This window comes from Ruditapes philippinarum, unplaced genomic scaffold, assembly GCF_026571515.1.
Source record: "Ruditapes philippinarum isolate M1 unplaced genomic scaffold, ASM2657151v2 ctg635_1_1_1_1, whole genome shotgun sequence".
In the NCBI taxonomy this organism is placed as follows: Eukaryota; Metazoa; Mollusca; class Bivalvia; order Venerida; family Veneridae; genus Ruditapes; species Ruditapes philippinarum.
The window spans coordinates 710,737-729,328 of record NW_026852468.1 but is presented as its reverse complement, the minus strand read 5'-3'; the positions used below and the strand labels follow the sequence as shown (position 1 = coordinate 729,328).

The 18,592-nt window shown below is 30.5% G+C and overlaps 2 protein-coding genes across 4 annotated transcripts in view; one reads left to right on the top strand and one right to left on the bottom strand.

Moving 5' to 3' along the window:
- Positions 1-2,877: 2,877 nt before the first annotated feature.
- The window catches only part of LOC132713957 (thioredoxin-related transmembrane protein 1-like), a 24,941-nt gene continuing 9,226 nt past the window's right edge, over positions 2,878-18,592 (bottom strand). The window contains exons 2-7 of the mRNA XM_060696696.1: positions 17,270-17,434; positions 16,220-16,348; positions 15,694-15,739; positions 14,582-14,683; positions 12,505-12,594; positions 2,878-6,397 (exon numbers count right to left, since the gene is read on the bottom strand). Coding sequence (XP_060552679.1) covers positions 6,236-6,397; positions 12,505-12,594; positions 14,582-14,683; positions 15,694-15,739; positions 16,220-16,348; positions 17,270-17,434 — 694 coding nt within the window. The 3' untranslated portion in view covers positions 2,878-6,235. The remainder of the gene's footprint in view (positions 6,398-12,504; positions 12,595-14,581; positions 14,684-15,693; positions 15,740-16,219; positions 16,349-17,269; positions 17,435-18,592) is intronic.
- LOC132713951 (carbohydrate sulfotransferase 11-like) overlaps positions 8,230-18,592 on the top strand; it is a 26,754-nt gene continuing 16,391 nt past the window's right edge. For all 3 annotated transcript variants that reach the window (XM_060696682.1, XM_060696672.1, XM_060696661.1), the window contains exon 1: positions 8,230-8,803. The gene's annotated coding sequence lies outside the window, so the exon portion shown is untranslated. The remainder of the gene's footprint in view (positions 8,804-18,592) is intronic.

Sequence of the window (18,592 nt, the reverse complement as noted above, 5' to 3'; positions counted from 1 at the left end):
TGATAAGTTTGGAGTGACCAAAGGTCAGAGTTGACAGAAAAAAGCTATATATCATATAACTCCATTAAAGCAGCGTGCCTCCATATTCATGCTAATTATCATGAAAAAATTGAAAATTAATGTATTTAAAGGAAGGAACAAAGTAATTTGCACATTGCAAACGGCTCTTACATTACTAAAAATGCAAAAAAATAATCTTATTGCGTTAGTTTGAGACAGTAGAAATATGGTGATAAATAAATCAGTCTTTATTCGCACATAACATGTAAAGTACTTTTTACTTTTCACCAAATTTTACATTTGACATTTTTCTCAAGTTTGATTTTCTTCATCTGGATACGATGTGTTTTTTTGGTTTCATCAAACAAAAAACACACAAAAACACATCAGACACATGCCGACGGTGTATACTTGTTGACATGATCTTTACAATAAGCTTATACATGTACAAAGAAAGGGCATTCGGACATCTTAGAGATAAAATGTTTTAACACAATTTTTTAAAGCTGGTAAAAATGATAAAAAAAGCTGGTAAAAATGATAAAAAAGCACTCGTTTTAAAAAGTTCCGTTTCATATAGACCTCAATCGTACATTTAAGACAATAAGGAAAAGGGTAATGTTTGTGATAACCTTTATTATCAAACACATTGACAGTCCAGATCTATATTTGATGTTCCTTACTGCATGTTAGGCTATGCCATTGAGTAGTGTCCCTGGCGTTCTTGCTTATGTACCAGAACACATCAACAGACTTGTCCTCTAACATAGCTGTATTATTTGAGGCGCTTGGAATCTGTAAGCTTTGTAGTAATTTGTAGTATCAAGTCTGTGTTGGATATACTGATAATATAATGCTGATTCAATCACAGTATAAACAAACATAATAAATTATTATGCACAATAAAGTTATCATCATCTTAATTTATTGAAAACTGCCTAGAGAAGTTAAGTATTGACTTTTGAATTCTGATAGTAAAACCCTCATCAGAAATAATAAGCGATGCTGTCCGTCTATACATTAAACCTTAAATTAATAAGTTTTAAATTTTTCGGTCGTAGGCAGTTTTATTTTACCAGGACTTCCGGTAAATTTACGGACTATTCGCTAGCCTTTTCAGGCAATCCGTATGCTATTATAATTTTAATTTACCATTGATAATATTTGTGTATTAACCCTTACCCTGCTGGCAATAACTGATTGAAAATGAATTGAAGTACGAGTCCAGTGCAGAACAACAGGGGGCCCGGGGCTGCTGGCTATTCGGCTAATACATAAATTGGAAAGAAATTCTACCGAAAATAGAATGGCTTTGTTCAGATTGAAAGATTAATATGTCCATTTAATAAATTAATTGTTACAAAAATGTATATGGTTAAAAAGAACACATAATATGATCGGAAACAGTAACTGCCTTAACAAGGTTTATCACCACAGTCTGTCTATTTGTTTATTTAAGGCTATATGGTAACTATAAACACCTTATTTTTTTCAGTGAAGAAATAAAACACTCATTATACCATAAATAATCTTTATTTTACATGTGAAAATAAAAATATGCATAGTGACTTTAATCATTTACAATGATACATGTCTTGAACGAATGAGTCAACACATAATGAATGGATCATTTAGATCATTAATGGTTGTTTAACAAACAGTAAATGAATGAAAAATAAATGTTACAATGGCGTATTAGCAACAGTAAAAAATACAGAGATTGATTTAAAAAGTAGTTGCTCAGGATAATGTACTCACACAAAAATGTTCTATCTAAAAGCCCAAAAAAATAAGCGGATTCTATTGTAAAAGCCTAAAGATTTCAGAAATAAACTAGAAATGTGTCCATAGGACACGGGTGCCCCCACCGCGCCACTGTTCTGTCAATCTTTTTACTAAGTCAAGGGAAATAACTCTACAAATACTGGATAAATCCACAAGCGAAACCCCAGGTGCAAATCTAAATATGCTGAGCAATCTGCCCGTAAGGTTTAATGAATATGTCAAATCCTTTTTGAGAAACTTGCGACACAAGTTGAAAATTGCAAAAATTTTCTAAGTGAAGGGCAATAGCTCTAAAAATACTAAATAAATCCAGACGAAAATACCTGGTGCACAACTGCACATGCTGATCAACATTCCTATAAAGTTTCATGACTCTAGGTCAAATACTTTTTGAGTTACGTGCGACACATGTTGAAAATTGCAAAATTTTACTAAGTCAAGGGCAATAACTCTGAAAATACTAATAATATCCACACAAAAATACCCAGGTGCACAACTACACATGCTGATCAACATTCCTGTAAAGTTTCATGACTCTAGGTCAAATACTTTTTGAGTTACATGCGACACAAGTTGAAAATTGCAAAATTTTACTAAGTCAAGGGCAATAACTCTGAAAATACTAAAAATATCCAGACGAAAATACCCAGGTGCACAACTTCACATGCTGATCAACATTCCTGTAAAGTTTCATGACTCTAGGTCAAATACTTTTTGAGTTACGTGCGACACAAAAGTGAACGGACGGACGGACGGAAGGACGGACGGACGGACGGACAGACGGACGGACAAGGGTAAATCTAAATGCCCGCCACTAACGTGGGGGCACAAAAATCCAATTCCAAAACTATCTCAATTCTAAATAAACAAAGTATAATATTTTCGCTCACACTTTTAATGTTGTAAAAAATAAATCGTTTTTTGAAATTGAAAAAAAAAATAATAAAAAAATTATTTATCTAAAACAAAATAATTAAAATTCTCCAGTTTACAAACTGAAACATTTCCAACATCTTTTAAGTAGCTACATGTTTTTCACAAAAATAAATAAACAAACAGAAGGTATGCAACATATAAGCATGTTTTCTAGGCATCCTAGGCATAGATCTAGTTATTCAGACATATAAATTTGTGATATAAGTACATACTTCAGTGAGCACAAAATGACATTGCGAATTTCAAATATGAAAATTCTTCTAAATATAATGTTATCAATACAGCTTTTTATTTTTACAACTGTTAAACAGTTGCACATAGCTGAGCTAAATTATACTTCTGTAAAACATAAAATGTTAAAACATTTTGGTTTTACTCTCACAATATGAGACAAATATATATTACAAAGTTGTAGCTAAAATCTTTTAAAGGAATTCTCATTAAAATTATTTAAAGCACATTTTTTAATTTAAACTATTCAATGCTAAACTTAAGATAATTTGCCCAAAACATCTGAAATTTCATTAAACATACTTGAAAAAGCGACATACTCTTGACTTAATTTTTTTCTGATTCAAAACATTTAAACCAAACATGATGAAAATATTTGTTCCAATAAGCCATATGAAAGACTTTGGTTAATCTTACAATACGATTTCATTACACTTCCAGCATCACCCTTTGGCACATGTTAATTTTGAATTTCAAAAACAGATTAAGTTTTGGTTGAGTTTTAACAAACCAACTCTGGTAAAATAGCAATAATCAAGTTTTTACTGGCGCATTAAACATGCCAGGATCCTGTGCTAAACACTACCTAGAGTATGTATACACTCAAGAAACTTTTCTCATACCAGTTGGTGGCTTCCTACTCTTAAAAATCACAAGTGCCTATCCATCCATAAAGAATTTTAAGGTCAACAACGATTTTTATTACTACTGTCATTACATTATACATACTCTTATCATTATAATTTAATGAAAGTCTGATGATTGAAGATAACCTTACTGAAACAAGCAATAATGCTCTCAAGACCAGAAAGCATTAGCATAAAGACTTATTTTTCCTTTTGCTATAACCTATTCTTATCAATTTGGGAAATTTTAATCTTGTAATATGTGAAGCGTGAATACTGGAAAAAATGTCCCCACTTCCCCCCTTAAAAAAACAAACCCAGTTACCCTGTACAATTAACTTTTGTTTTTATAGGTTAACCATAAATGCCCAATAATATGCTGCAGGTAATAAAGAATGATGTATGGAAAAAGCTTTTGTAAGTTTTACTGATGTAAACTGGGAACATCAACACTTTTTGTACATTCAGAAAAGGCCAACATCTTCCCAATTTTTTTTTAATATAAAATGACAACACTGCTAATATACCACTTTCAAACACTTCATAAAGACCTCTTTATCTTGATCATTTACATTTTACACAGTTAATACAAACAATAAATTAAATAAACTTGCAGAAAATATTTAAATTGAAGAATACATCTTAACAATATCTTGTTATTAAAAAACCTACTTAAATACAGTATGACAACTGGATAAACTTATTTAAACTTCATAAAACACTAATAAAAACTAGATATATGTATCTGTAATAAAGATTTTTTTGTCAAACAAACTTCTAATATATTCCATGCTTTGCAAACCAAGTTAAATTTAACAAAAATTTTCTTCATAAATTTGCCATAGCAGTGAAACCTCAGACTAATGTTCAAGTAAGATGTTAACTATGGGTTTAAAAAAAGAGTTCAAACTATGTAGATGTAATGAAATGAAAAAGGTAAAAAAAAATTCTTAATTCTACTTTTATGAAAATGCCAATACAGAATTTAATACAAATTTTAAAATCTTTATACATGTACTAAACAAAGACATTAGTATACTCAAAGTAACACAGAGGTACATACAGACAGAGTGACATATGATTTGTGCAAAAATTAAAACCACAACAATCAAATATCAGCAGTTCTGAAGGAAAAAAGTATTTGATTTATACACATGCATTGTAACAGTTATACCATGTACATTATCACTACATACATGTCCAACAACAATATTTATCAATATAAGTATTTGATGTAACACATGAAATTAGCCTAAGTTTATGTAATGGATTTGTGCAGTATTGAATTTGGAACAGCATGTTTAAAGTTTCAGGAAATTCAATATGCAGGTTAAAGACATAGTTAAATAGATTTTGTATTGTAAGGGAGGTAATAATTTCTGCTGGATTTCAATAAAACAGAAGTAAAAAAACTATGCGGGAGAGATTAAAGGTAATACGTATTAAATAATAAATGAAATTGAAACTCAATTGAAATGCAGGCAATAACATTGGTGTAAATGATAAAAGTAATCAACTATACATGTGCACTGCATCTTTTTAGTTTATTACTCTGCAAATTAAGTGTACATAATTTGAACATTCTAAAAGAGAAATGTCAAGGGACAAGGGAGGCAATTTTCTACAGATGGATTATAGAACAAGTTAGTAAGTTATAATTGAATCATTACAGATCAAGGGAGATAAATATATCACTAAAGTGACATAGTGCTAATAATGATATCAGCCTATCATCACACCCCTAAACTTAAAATCCCTCCAAAAAAACTGTCTTTACAATATTGTGATAAGTTTGGCTCTGTATTTAACTTCTTAACATAATCATGTTAAAAACAGATCATAACATGTGTTAGAAAATAATCTTTTGAAAATAAAAAACAACAATAAAAGTAATGTAGAATCATTATGTGGTCTATGAAACATTAAAATCAATTGTACAAGTCTAAAATGAAACAATCTGAAACTCAGCATAAAAACCAAATCTAGATATGCAATTAAAACCATATACAGGAATGTAAAAGCAAGTTTTAAAACACACTTAACCTATAGTGTAACAGCAAACAGGCACAACTATATTAACATAATTTGTCATGTTATAAACAAACCTCAGAATGTCACATTTAAACTCCTTAATATAAAATCTACACAGTTATGCAATGATTTCAAATGAATTTGCAAGTTCAATATGTATAATGTATTTGTGTATGCCATGCTAATATCCCAGCAGCCAAAACTTGACCTTATCTCCTATCATTTAATCATCAAAGAATAACCAAGTTATCCATTTTTGCAACATTTTTCCATCCCTATCACATCCATCACTGAAATTCTAAGACAGTTTTATGGATTTAGATCCATGCAGCATAAGTATATTACTTTACATACAATTCTAATAACATTTCTTTTCAAGAGTACTGAAACATAACAGCATTTTTAAGTTAGACATTGGCAAGACACTAAAAAATAAATAGCATAAAGTAAATAGAAATATTTTTGAAATTTTCTGTATCTGTACATAACCTCCAATTACATGCTACAAAATTCACTGAATCAGTTTATAAATAAAATTCACTTAAAATTCCATCTAGCATCTTCAAACTTCACATTTTATTATAAAACATAAATAATTGAATAACATAAAATGTCTTAAAGCTAAATCATTTATCTTTTTTGGAATCTTTTTCATCTGTGTTTTCTTCTTTATCTTTAGTGCCAGCTTTTTTATCATCTGTTTCATCATCAGGATTTTTCTGTACATTTCTCCGTCTTACTGGAGCATCACCATCTTCTGTCTCTGTGTCATCTATAATGTCTCCTTCCTGTAAAATAACCTAGAAATTAACATTCATTGCACTAGTTGTACATAATGTAAGATCTACACCTATAGTTAAGATCCAAATCAGCCTGCATATCCATGCATAGTGACCGGACGATACTGTTTTACCTCACAATTCTTGTACAAGTTAAGAACAAGACCAACCTGAATGTCCATGCAAAATGACCAGAATTATGGCAGAATATAATGTTGACCCCTCATATTCAATTATTGTATGTACTCGTAAATCACAAGGCCAACCTGCAGGTTAATTTATTGTAGTTTATCAATGATTTTGTATTTTGTATTATAAAATCCTAATGCAAAGACTATTTTTTGTTGTTGTTGGGCTTTACATCGCACCAACCAGTATAGGTCATATGGTAACTTTCCAGCTTTGCTAGTGAAGGAAGAAGTGCATTTTATTCCAGACACGAACAGACTGGACTGATTGATAGTTTTAAAACTTAAGCAGCACAACTTCATTACAGATATGCACAGTATTGTATACTGAGTAAAGTAATTGTAGAATAATACATAAATTACATAAGAGCCGCGTCACGACAAAACCAACATTGTGCGTTTGCTACCAGCATGAATCCAGACCAGCCTTTGCATCCGCGCAGTCTGATCAGGATCCATGCTGTTCGCTTACAGACCCTATAACGAGTAAATAAACTGATAGTGAACAGCATGGATCATGATCAGACTGTGCGGATGCGCAGGCTGGTCTGGATCCATGCTGGTCGCAAACCCATTATGTTGGTTTGGGGGGTCGTGACGCGGCTCATATATAAAATAACCATCAAGATTGAAATAAAGAGTATGGAGATTGATAAGACAGCATTTAAACAAAACCTCAGTATAGACTCTTATAATCATTTCACAAAACTAAGTTAGTAAGTATTCTTCTAAGATTTGTCTTAAAAAATGGAGGTCCTTGTTAAAAGGATAATGCACAAAACAGGGGATCTTATCTTATCTTATCTTAAGTAAAAATACTCACACAGGACAGTAAAAGAAAAACAATCTGAGACAAATTTGCTTGATGCAGCAGCAGTTTATATTTCAATGCAGTCCTTAACTAAGCATTGACTGTATATGCAAATATCATACAAGACAGACTATAGTAATTGATTGGAGTATTGCATTTGCATGCTATTGACAATTTTGTTGGTAAATCACAGCATCTCACAGAAAATGTAGAAGCTTAAATCATACAGAAAAAAAGTTCACAGGAAATTCATACTTTGCAAGTAATTAGTGAATATTGTAAGCACAATATTTCAAAGCTTGTTGCCATAGCATTATATGAGAAGGAATGGCCATTTTTGATTATCATTATTACTTCATAAATCAATAAATACAACTAAACAAACCTGAAGAACACAAACATCCAAATGCTTTGAGCAATATCAAGTATAATGACTTGCCATAGCTGTCTAAGTGAAGTCAGACAATACTGTATATCAGTGCAGTCACACTTACTACTGGATACTCTATTTCAGTATTAATTTCTCATTATCAAACCAGTTGATTTTCATAAACAGACCAACTCAGCTTGTACTGAGTTATCTCTGACTCTGTCATCAACTCTTTATCATTTTGTGTTGTTCACATAAAATGAGCCGAGTCATGACAAAACCAACATAATGGGTTTGCGACCAGCATGGATCAGGATCTATGCTGTTCACTTACAAACTCTATAACAAGTGGGAACTGATAGCGAACAGCATGGATCCTGATCAGACTGCGTGGATGCGCAGGCTGGTCTGGATCCATGCTGGTCGCAAACCCATTATGTTGGTTTTGTTGTGATGCGGCTCAAATACAACATAAAATACAACAGAAAAGGAAATAAAATACAACAGAAAAGGAAATGAAACATTTCTGTAATGATACTTGCTGGTCATCACTACCTAAGTATCACTGTACAATGGTTTTAATGCAGTCCCACATTGTTGTATACATACATGTGTACAAGTAGTACTATAAATAATTATATATTATGTTCCTTTCATTATAATTGTACAAAAATTACTAGAATGTGGGATACTTGTCAGTGCAATGGTTGGTTGGCTCAAGTTAATATATAAATGTTGCCTTTATGTGTTAGGGTAGGGACTAATTTTCTCATATCCTCAGTCCACTTTATTAAGGTACTAAGCTTGAAATGCTTCTGTGAAAAATCATTTAATTTGTTAAAAGTATCATCAGAAAATTAATTGTTTAAAAACAACAGGATGGCAAAACATACAACTATTTCTGTCATTTTCAAATTTTATTTGCATAAGCACTTAATAACTTGCTACTCTTCACTACTTCTCAAACTATTTAAACAGTGTAAGTGTCAAATAATATTAAATGCAGTGATGTTAAAAATAGTTCAGGCTTAATAATCTACAAATCTGTAAGTTTTTCTATAACATTTTTTTCATATATTTTAAATTTTTCAATATAATGTATAAAAACATGTGCTTTATTGCTATTTTTTGTTATAACCAAAAAATAATATAAGTTTGTATTTATTCTGCAATCAAACTGCTGCTCTGCATAATCATTCTCACTAAATCATTTATATTATTACACATGTTTTATTATTAGTACATGTACAAGGTTTGTTATAAAGTATGTGTATAGCAGTGATTTTTTTGGCCGAGTTTGACCCCGAAATAAGGCCTCTTCACAATGCCTAAAAAACATAAAAAAATCACAAAAATGTGTAAAAAGAATTCACAATAAGCAGGATTGCTTTTCAGTACCAAACAAAATAATGAACTGAGAATTTCTTGAGAATTTGAGTGATATATTTGAGGGAATAAAAAGAAGAAAGCTGAAACTATGAACATAATTATTAAATGTATGAATAAAGTGAGTACAGGTGATGATTTATTCTTGTTTATTTTTTCACAATTTGACAGATTATCAATTTATCACGCAAAAATTCCAGGGGTACGGGTTGCTGTGAAAATAGTAAAAAAATCACTGTGTAGACTGTCCCCACATATTTTCAATACTGTGGTCATCAAATATTTAAGATCGTATTTTAAAATAGGAAGGACTTGTTTCTAGTGTAATTTATTTTTCCAAGGTTTTTTTTTACACCAAAAATGTTAAACTTGGTTGACACAACTTTTTCCGTTATATCATTCCAGAAGCTCAAAGCTTAAAAATTCAAGCATTTAAAAAACCCATAAAAGTTATCCCATGAAAGTTATCCAAGCGTAACCTTTTAATTGCTTACAAGTTGTAAAACTTTATAAAACTATTACACAAAAGGAAATGAAACAGGCCTGTACAGTTATACTAGATATATAAAGGAAGAGATCATTATTAAACAGGAAAACAAACTCTTGGCTTTTTGTTATCATTTATCAAAATCTTGCTATTACTTAGAAGTTAGATTTCCTCCCCTTAATACAACCAAGTGCAGAAAAATACTGATACATTTGTTTTTAATATTTTTATATCACCATAGTGCAATAACTGATTAACTCCTATTAAATTTAGAAGGAATTATTCCGTTACTGCTCTAAGGGGACATAAAATAGATTTTTTTTTTCTTCTTAAAAAAGGAAGTGAAGCTTCTTTAAATTTTCTCTTTTATAGTTCATATCCACACAGTATTTTAAAATGTCTGCAACTGACATAAAGTATACTTTCAGCTCACAATATATCCTTAGCTGCCTTTTTTTCAATTCCATAACCACTAATGTACTTTCTCTGATTCTATTTGAAACAGTTATCTGGAATTTTTGAGGGAAAGTCTGTAGCAATGAGTGCATCAATAATGCCATGATATGTAATGTGATAAATCAATTACAGTATATTATATAATATATACATTAACGTTCTCATCTGCTTTTTAAAACAAAATTTCAATCATGTCAGGGGCAAGCCGTTGTTTCCTTGAGCAAGAAACTTTACATTAATTTCTTAGTACTGGTTGGTTTCAGGAACGGATTTGAGAGTGTTTCAATAAGCTTATAGCTTCCAACACAATCAAACTAAAATAAATTTATATAAACTAATCAGGTCAACATGATCAAAAAGTAACCATGACACAAAGAAGAAAACAATATGATATCTACTGACATAAATCTCTTATTTGCCTCGGAAGATGCTCGCCTGAACAGAGGAACAGGAAGTACCGTATTTGTAAAAATCAATCTCAATATCTCACATGAGTTTACAATCTTGAATGAAAATAATACATCTTGATTAAGATAATTATTCCATTGTTGTAATCAAACCCTTTTTTTCTATATAAATTTTAAGGCAATTTTCTTTTCCATTTTGTTGGGGTCTTGTGGTTCAATAACAACATTCAATTGACATTGATCAAATGTTTACTATCATAAGTTTTGTTTTATTAATTGATTTTAAATTTGTAATACCTGCCACTCTATGTTTTAGTAGCTGAATATTTAAGAAGAACACAATTCCTAATTGATCATTCATTGTGTTACAGTGACAGTGATTGGTCTACTAAAATTATCATATAATTATGCCCCCAGTCTTAGTAATTTAAACAAAGCAATCTAAAACTAATTTTACTATCCATGTCATTTCAAGGCCTTGATGCTGAAACTTTAACAGTTTAATTCATATTATGAAATACACAAGTTATAACACTCTTTGTATTATTTATCTCGTAATGAACACACAAGATATTAAAAGGACTAGAAATGTGTCATCATGCCACGGATGCCCCCGCATGCAGCCAAAATTTCAGATGTTATAATATTTAGTTCCAAATTTGTTTGCACAAATAATTTTTTTCATTTTAAGTTCAAAGCCCTTAAAACTTTTCAATGTTAACACAAACCATTTTCATACAATGTTCAAGGCACTGAAATTATTCAGTCTAAACCTTTTGAAAATAGCATATTTCATATTTGTAGCCAAAATAATGGCTACATATATTTCAGTGCTGAAACTGAAAGTTCAAAATTTTTACAACATTCAAGAAAGATAAGTTTGTCCAAAATCATTGAACCACGACCAAATTCAAACTTAAACTGCTTATTCCTAAGATGTGTCTATATTATTTTCAAAGTGAAAGGGACATAACTCTGCCAAAAAGTCATCGAACCATGACCAAATTCAAACTTGACCTGCCCATTCCTTTGACATATCCATATGTCAAATTTGAGTAGTTGGGTAGATAATGAACAGAAACTGTAAATTTCATATTATTTTCAAAGTGAAAGGGGCATTACTCTGCCAAAAATCATTGAACCATGACCAAATTCCAACTTGGCCTGGGCATTCCAAAAATATCTCCATATGTCAAATTTGAGTTGAATGTGTTGTACCATTGGGGAGATAATAAACAGAAACTGAAAATTTCATATTATTTTCAAAGTGAAAGGGGCATAACTCTGCCAAAAATCATTGAACCATAACCAACTTTGAACTTGACCTGCGCATTCCTGTGACGTATCCATATGTCAAGTTTGAGTTAAAAGTGTTGTACCATTGGGGAGATAATGACCGGAAACTGAAAATTTCATATTATTTCCAAAGTGAAAGGGGCATAACTCTGCCAAAAATCATTGAACCATGACCAAATTCGAACTTGACCTGTATTTTCTCACGACATATCCATATGTCAAATTTGAGTTGAATGTGTTGTACTGTTGGGGAGATAATGAACAGAAACTGAAAATTTCATATTATTTTTAAAGTAAAAGGGGCATAACTCTGCCAAAAATCATCGAACCATGACCAAATTCGAACTTGACCTGTATTTTCTCATGACATATCCATATGTCAAGTTTGAGTTGAATGTGTTGTACCATTGGGGAGATAATGAACGGAAACTGAAAATTTCATATTATTTTAAAGTAAAAGGGGATATAACTCTGCCAAAAATCATCAAACCATGACCAAATTCGAACTTGACCTGTATCACGACATATCCATATGTCAAATTTGAGTTGAATGTGTGCAACCGTTACTAAGATAATGAACGGAAACTGATGATGACGGAATGACAGAATGACGGAATGACGGAATGACGGAACAGGGTAACACTATATGCCCCGGCCATTACATGGCGGGGGCATAATAAAAGAAATATTTCTACAGAATTTATTTTTACATTACCTTATCTATATGTGGCTGCATCAAGCCTTGTGGTATGGGTGGAGGAATATCTTTTGTTGGACTGATCACATCACATAAACACACCAATAACTGTAAATACACATATCATGTAATAACATTTTATTAACAACAATAACTGTTAATATATATATCATATAATAACATTTTATCAACTACAATAACTGTAAATATATATATCATTTAATAACATTCTAATAACTATAATAACTGTAAATATACATACCATGTAATTACATTCTAATAACTACAATAACTGTTAATATATATATATCATGTAATAACATTCTATTAACTACAATAACTGTAAATATATGTATTGTGTAATAACATTCTATCAACTACAATAACTGTAAATATACGTATTGTGTAATATCATTCTATTAACTACAATAACTGTAAATATACGTATTGTGTAATAACATTCTATTAACTACAATAACTGTAAATATACGTATTGTGTAATAACATTCTATTAAATACAATAACTGTAAATATACGTATTGTGTAATAACATTCTATTAACTACAATAACTGTAAATATACGTATTGTGTAATAACATTCTATCAACTACAATATCTGTAAATATACGTATTGTGTAATAACATTCTATTAACTACAATAACTGTTAATATACGTATTGTGTAATAACATTCTATTAACTAAAATAACTGTAAATATACGTATTGTGTAATAACATTCTATTAACTACAATAACTGTAAATATGTATATTATGTAATAACTGTTCTAACAACTACAATAACTGTATTGTGTAATAACATTCTATTAACTACAATAACTGTAAATATGTATATTATGTAATAACCGTTCTAACAACTACAATAACTGTAAATATACATATCATGTAATAACATTCTATTAACTACAATAACTGTAAATATACATATTGTGTAATAACATTCTATTAAATACAATAACTGTAAATATACATATCATGTAATAACATTCTATTAACTACAATAACTGTAAATATACGTATTGTGTAATAACATTCTATTAAATACAATTACTGTAAATATACATATCATGTAATAACATTCTATTAACTACAGTAACTGTAAATATACATGTACATATTATGTAATGACAATCCATCGACAGCAAGCAATATTTAGTACTGCAACTGTGACAGAACCAGAGTTTCTAGATTTCTTATCAGTACATATTTATTTATTCCTATAGTATATAATCATTTTCTTACTTACAAAACACTTATATCAGAAACATGACATGGTGGCATTAAATACTAAACATTGAGCAAGATGATCACAAACAATTGTAATTTGTCAAGTCATACCAATTGATCTACCAATTCAGGTATCTGAGCACTGGCATTTGAGACATATAAAATGCTTACCTGTACAATCAACAGTAAGGACATCAAGCCAAAACAATTTAAAGCCAAGTCTTAGATAATTATATTAGATTAAAGTTTAATCAGGCACTGATAATTAAGTCAATAACCCCTTACCAATGTATCATAATTTTTTACTGTCTTATTGTGTACTGAGTTGGAAAGTAGGCTTTGGTTAGCAGTTAACCAGGTTTACATTATATCTATAAATATTATGATAAAACTATCAATTATAATAGCCAATCAACAGTGCATTATCACATGCTAAGAATAATTCCACTTATTAGTAGATTACATAAAATTTGTTATGTATCCTTTCAAAGTTTAATCCCTTAGATACTCTCCTTTTAATCTTGCGGCATTGTCTGATAATAGAAATAACTTTTTGCATAAAAGAAATTATTTTATTATACCATTTTCTTGAATAAAAGTTCAATTTGATGTGAAGATGATTAATGTATTGGGTACTATTGGTGATATTAACAGATATATGTCACCAATATAGAGCCAGGATATCTTGCATATTATTTCAGTCTGTCTAGGTTTTATTCTGCAAGCTGCTCAGTCAATTATTCTGAATTATGAACCTATTTAAGTACTATTGGACTCTTCTAAACTGACAGCAGGGACAAGCCATTATAAAAACCCAGGGACATAACAAGTATATGTAAGGAATACTTACCAGACCAAGGAGAAGACCTGTGACTATAGTTAGTAGAGCAAATATAACATAACATCCCCACTCTGGTATACCATACTCATCTGTCATTAATGTATAAAATGCCTGAAATATTCAAAAGTTATAAAGTACAATTTCAATAATCAGTCAGACATATTTTATATTCACTAGTTTTTGAGAAAATGTTACATGCCGCATAATACACAGTGGTATCTGTGGAAACAAAAGAACCACATGCTTGTCTGTTAAAGATTCTAAGTTAATAAGGGGCATAACTCCAAAACTATTGTTTAAAGAAATATGCCCCTTGTCAAACAACTGCATCTTGTCATGATAAACAAATGTTTTTAGATTCTTGTTGATAACTTTTACAATGTTTGAATGATGGGCTACATTAAAGTTCTTGCACAACTAATAACACCGCCAGAGTGATCATAATAGCTCAGTTTTTTCTTCCAAACAGATGAGCTAATAATAAAAAATAGCCTTTAGAAACATGTGTTCAACATAAAGTTTTAGCACTATTTCTCTCTTTTTTCCATTTATAAGTATTATCATTACATGTAAAAATAGATAAATCTAACAAGCTGAAACATATTTCAACAGATGAACATATCAATAAATATATGATTGTTTAAAACTTATGTGGTTGTCAATGTATAAAAAATTTAATTAGAAACAGAAATCATTCATTTTTGTGCAAAATACAATTATACATGTAAAGTGAGAGAGCAGGAGGGCAATAAATATATGGACATGTAGCTGTGATGTACTCATTTATCCTTGCGCTAATTTGGAGACAGGCTAGACTGCATGTCTGCACATTCTTAACAGCAGATTTGTTTGTGAATTTAAGTTCAGTATTTTGATAATGAAAATTCCTCAACAGATCAAATTACTGTTAAAATTCTTAAGACATGTTAAAATGACTAAAGTATTCAGAGCATTTTCTGTCATAGACATACCGGCCTTTTTTGTTTTTGTTTCTTTTGTACATGGATGATAACATGTAATTGTAAAATGCCTTTAACCAAGAAACTGTTCAACTACTTCTAGAATACTAGTAGAAGTCAAACTCAAAGTACTCAATGCAGAATACATGTATAAGAACTTACTCTTATTTTCATTGCCATTTTGAAAAACAGTCCAACCATACCCATCCTGTTAAAAACAAAGTATAAGAATTAAATTTGAAGTTTTTTTTTCTCCAAGAAACATGTGAACATATCAGATTCAGAATGCAAAAATGGACCAGAAAATGACAGTATATAAGAAAATTCAAGTGTAATGTTTATTGTTCAGAATTGAAAATTAATTTCCATTCTTACACACATACTTGGAACAAAGTACACCAAAGTTTTTTTGTTTTTACTAAATAATAAATGATCTTAAAAACATGAGAAAGGTTAAGTTACAGCAGCTCTTTTATTATTCATTTATAACATTGATAAAATATTATATTTTTAAGGCCACCCTAATAAAGAATGTGCCCATTGCCTAACTGTTCAAACATTTTTTGTTCCCATCATGCTATGTCCGCACAAAAATGTGACCTCAAACTGCTCAAACCCACAATCCCTAGTTTATATGGCAGTTACAAGTACCCACATTCTGCCAATTATTTATTGTGCTGAGACTTACTGAATGGAGTCTGGAGCAGTCCATTTGGAGACAGGCTGTACATCTTGCCATCTTTTATCATCAATGAATGTTATCAGGTCACTTTCGGTTCTACCACTCACATACTGCCGAAATATTCCATCCTTCACGCTGAAAATTTGACACATCTATTATTGTAGATAGCAACTTGATGTTTTTAAATCATTATTAATGAAGGTTTCTAATTATGATCATTTATACTAATAATGAACTAATAACATGAAATCTTTCTATTATATAATACATGTACATGTAAGCATCGTTGTGGATGTTAATATTCCTATCCATTTCCTACATTGCTATAAATAGCTATAGATAATGATTTCTGCCAAAAATTGAGTTGTTCTTTCACAAATAAGAATTTTTTTTAAGCATTGTTTATGTACCATATAATTTTATCTTATTACTATCAATTGTAATTTTATAAAGCAATGAACCATTTGATCCTGATCCACGATCCTGATATTTCGTTAGTGAACATGGGCCTGAGTTATCAAAACTAAGATTACCCTGTAAACTTGACACACAATATGAACAATTAAACTGACTGTTTGGTCTTAATAATATCTGTCATATGTTACTGTTCAGGTCGGAATATTCGTCCCGAGGGCAACCCGCCCATTGGGCAGTAACGAGGCTTGCCAAGTTACTACTCATATGCAGGTACCTAAGGAACGGATATTTCGATCTAAACCATAACATATGACAGATATTTTTTCTTGCATATTCTGCCATATTATTTCATATTTAAAATGGTTATAAAATACTTGTTCATGGAAATGAATGTTATCTCAAACATATCTGTTTTCTTACAGCAGCATATGAATTTACAACTTTAATAACAACTGCGAAATGATGACATCATTCTAAGCACATAGTTCCCTTCTTATCTGTGCTGAAATGACGTCATTTCAACGTGGTTCATTCATAAAATGCGCCAGTCAGCTATGCAAGAATAATTAATAAAGATAAAATTATGTAAGAAATTAAACAATTTTTATGAAAATTAATATCTAGAGACTATAAGTTTACTGGTATATCGAAGGAAGTGCGGTGATCAAGAAACGTCCACTAAGACCAGGACAGGTTGTTACATCTATCACTCCAACTTGTATATCTAAATCTCTACTCCACTTCTTAGCAAAATTATCCCAAGTATCTGTAAATGCCCTACAAGCTGGACACCATGGCGCCATACTGAAATAAAGAGATATTAAAGGGAAAAACAAGGTTAGAATAAAAACTTGATTTCAGAAAAAGAATACTATAAATAATAAATCTGCAAATTTTCTGCCGCCAAATAATAATATTAAACGAATGATAACAAAATTTAAATCGCTAAATCACCGATTTCTACAAATCAGTAAGCGCGGCCATGTTTGTGTATTGGCCGTATAAAAACAGGTGCGCGTGATGTCATTTCCCCACATCTTTAGATTCGTGATAAATCTAGTTGAATCGTAAGGAAATATTAATATAATAAAGTATTGACCAGACAATTTAATTTTCACAGGAGGTGTAGAGGAGATTTTTTTATGGTTCAAAATACGTAACAATATCAAAAAAAAAAAAAATAAAGAAACGTACGGCTAGCCAAAAGTTCTAGCCGTACGTGAGTCACGAACGACTAGCCAGGACGCACTGTATTGTCTAGCCGTACGGCACTTTTCAAAATTATATGGAAGTCGAACGTTATAAAATTGTTGATTTTCATGCTTATCATTTGTTGTTTTATTTGTATGAATTATTTAATCATTTTTGTTAATTTTAAGCACATGGATCGAATAAAAAATGATCGGAGTGGAATAAATAAATAAAAAGAACATTGAATGAAAAAAAAACGGTGAAATGCAAAAATAATTATATAATTTTCAAAACAGTAGATAAATATCGAACATAAAAGCACAGTCAATCAATTAATTAGCCTTAATTAAAACCTATCCAGGGACTGACAATAGAATTTTAGAATGCCTTTCACGGAACATGCAAACTTTCCTTGATGGACAAACTTCTATACAGTACCGTCGGTAATTGTCGCAATTATCAAGAGCCTAACAACAATCATTTTCAGTGTTTGTTGTTTTTTTTTTCATATAAAAGGTGTCGAAAATTAAACTTAATGAAACAAAAAAGGATTATTATCAAAATTTTGTAAACTATTTCAATTGGTGTAAATGCAAGCAAAGGCTATTTTTTCTCGACATCTTGCGATGACAAAGATCGATATATATATAGCGATCAAGGCGATTAATCTCTAAAAAGTTAACATCCAAAGACAATTAATGCTGTTTCTTGGTTAAAATCCTCGCTTAAAGTCATAAAATAACATATGCATTTTCGACTTCCATAAAATTT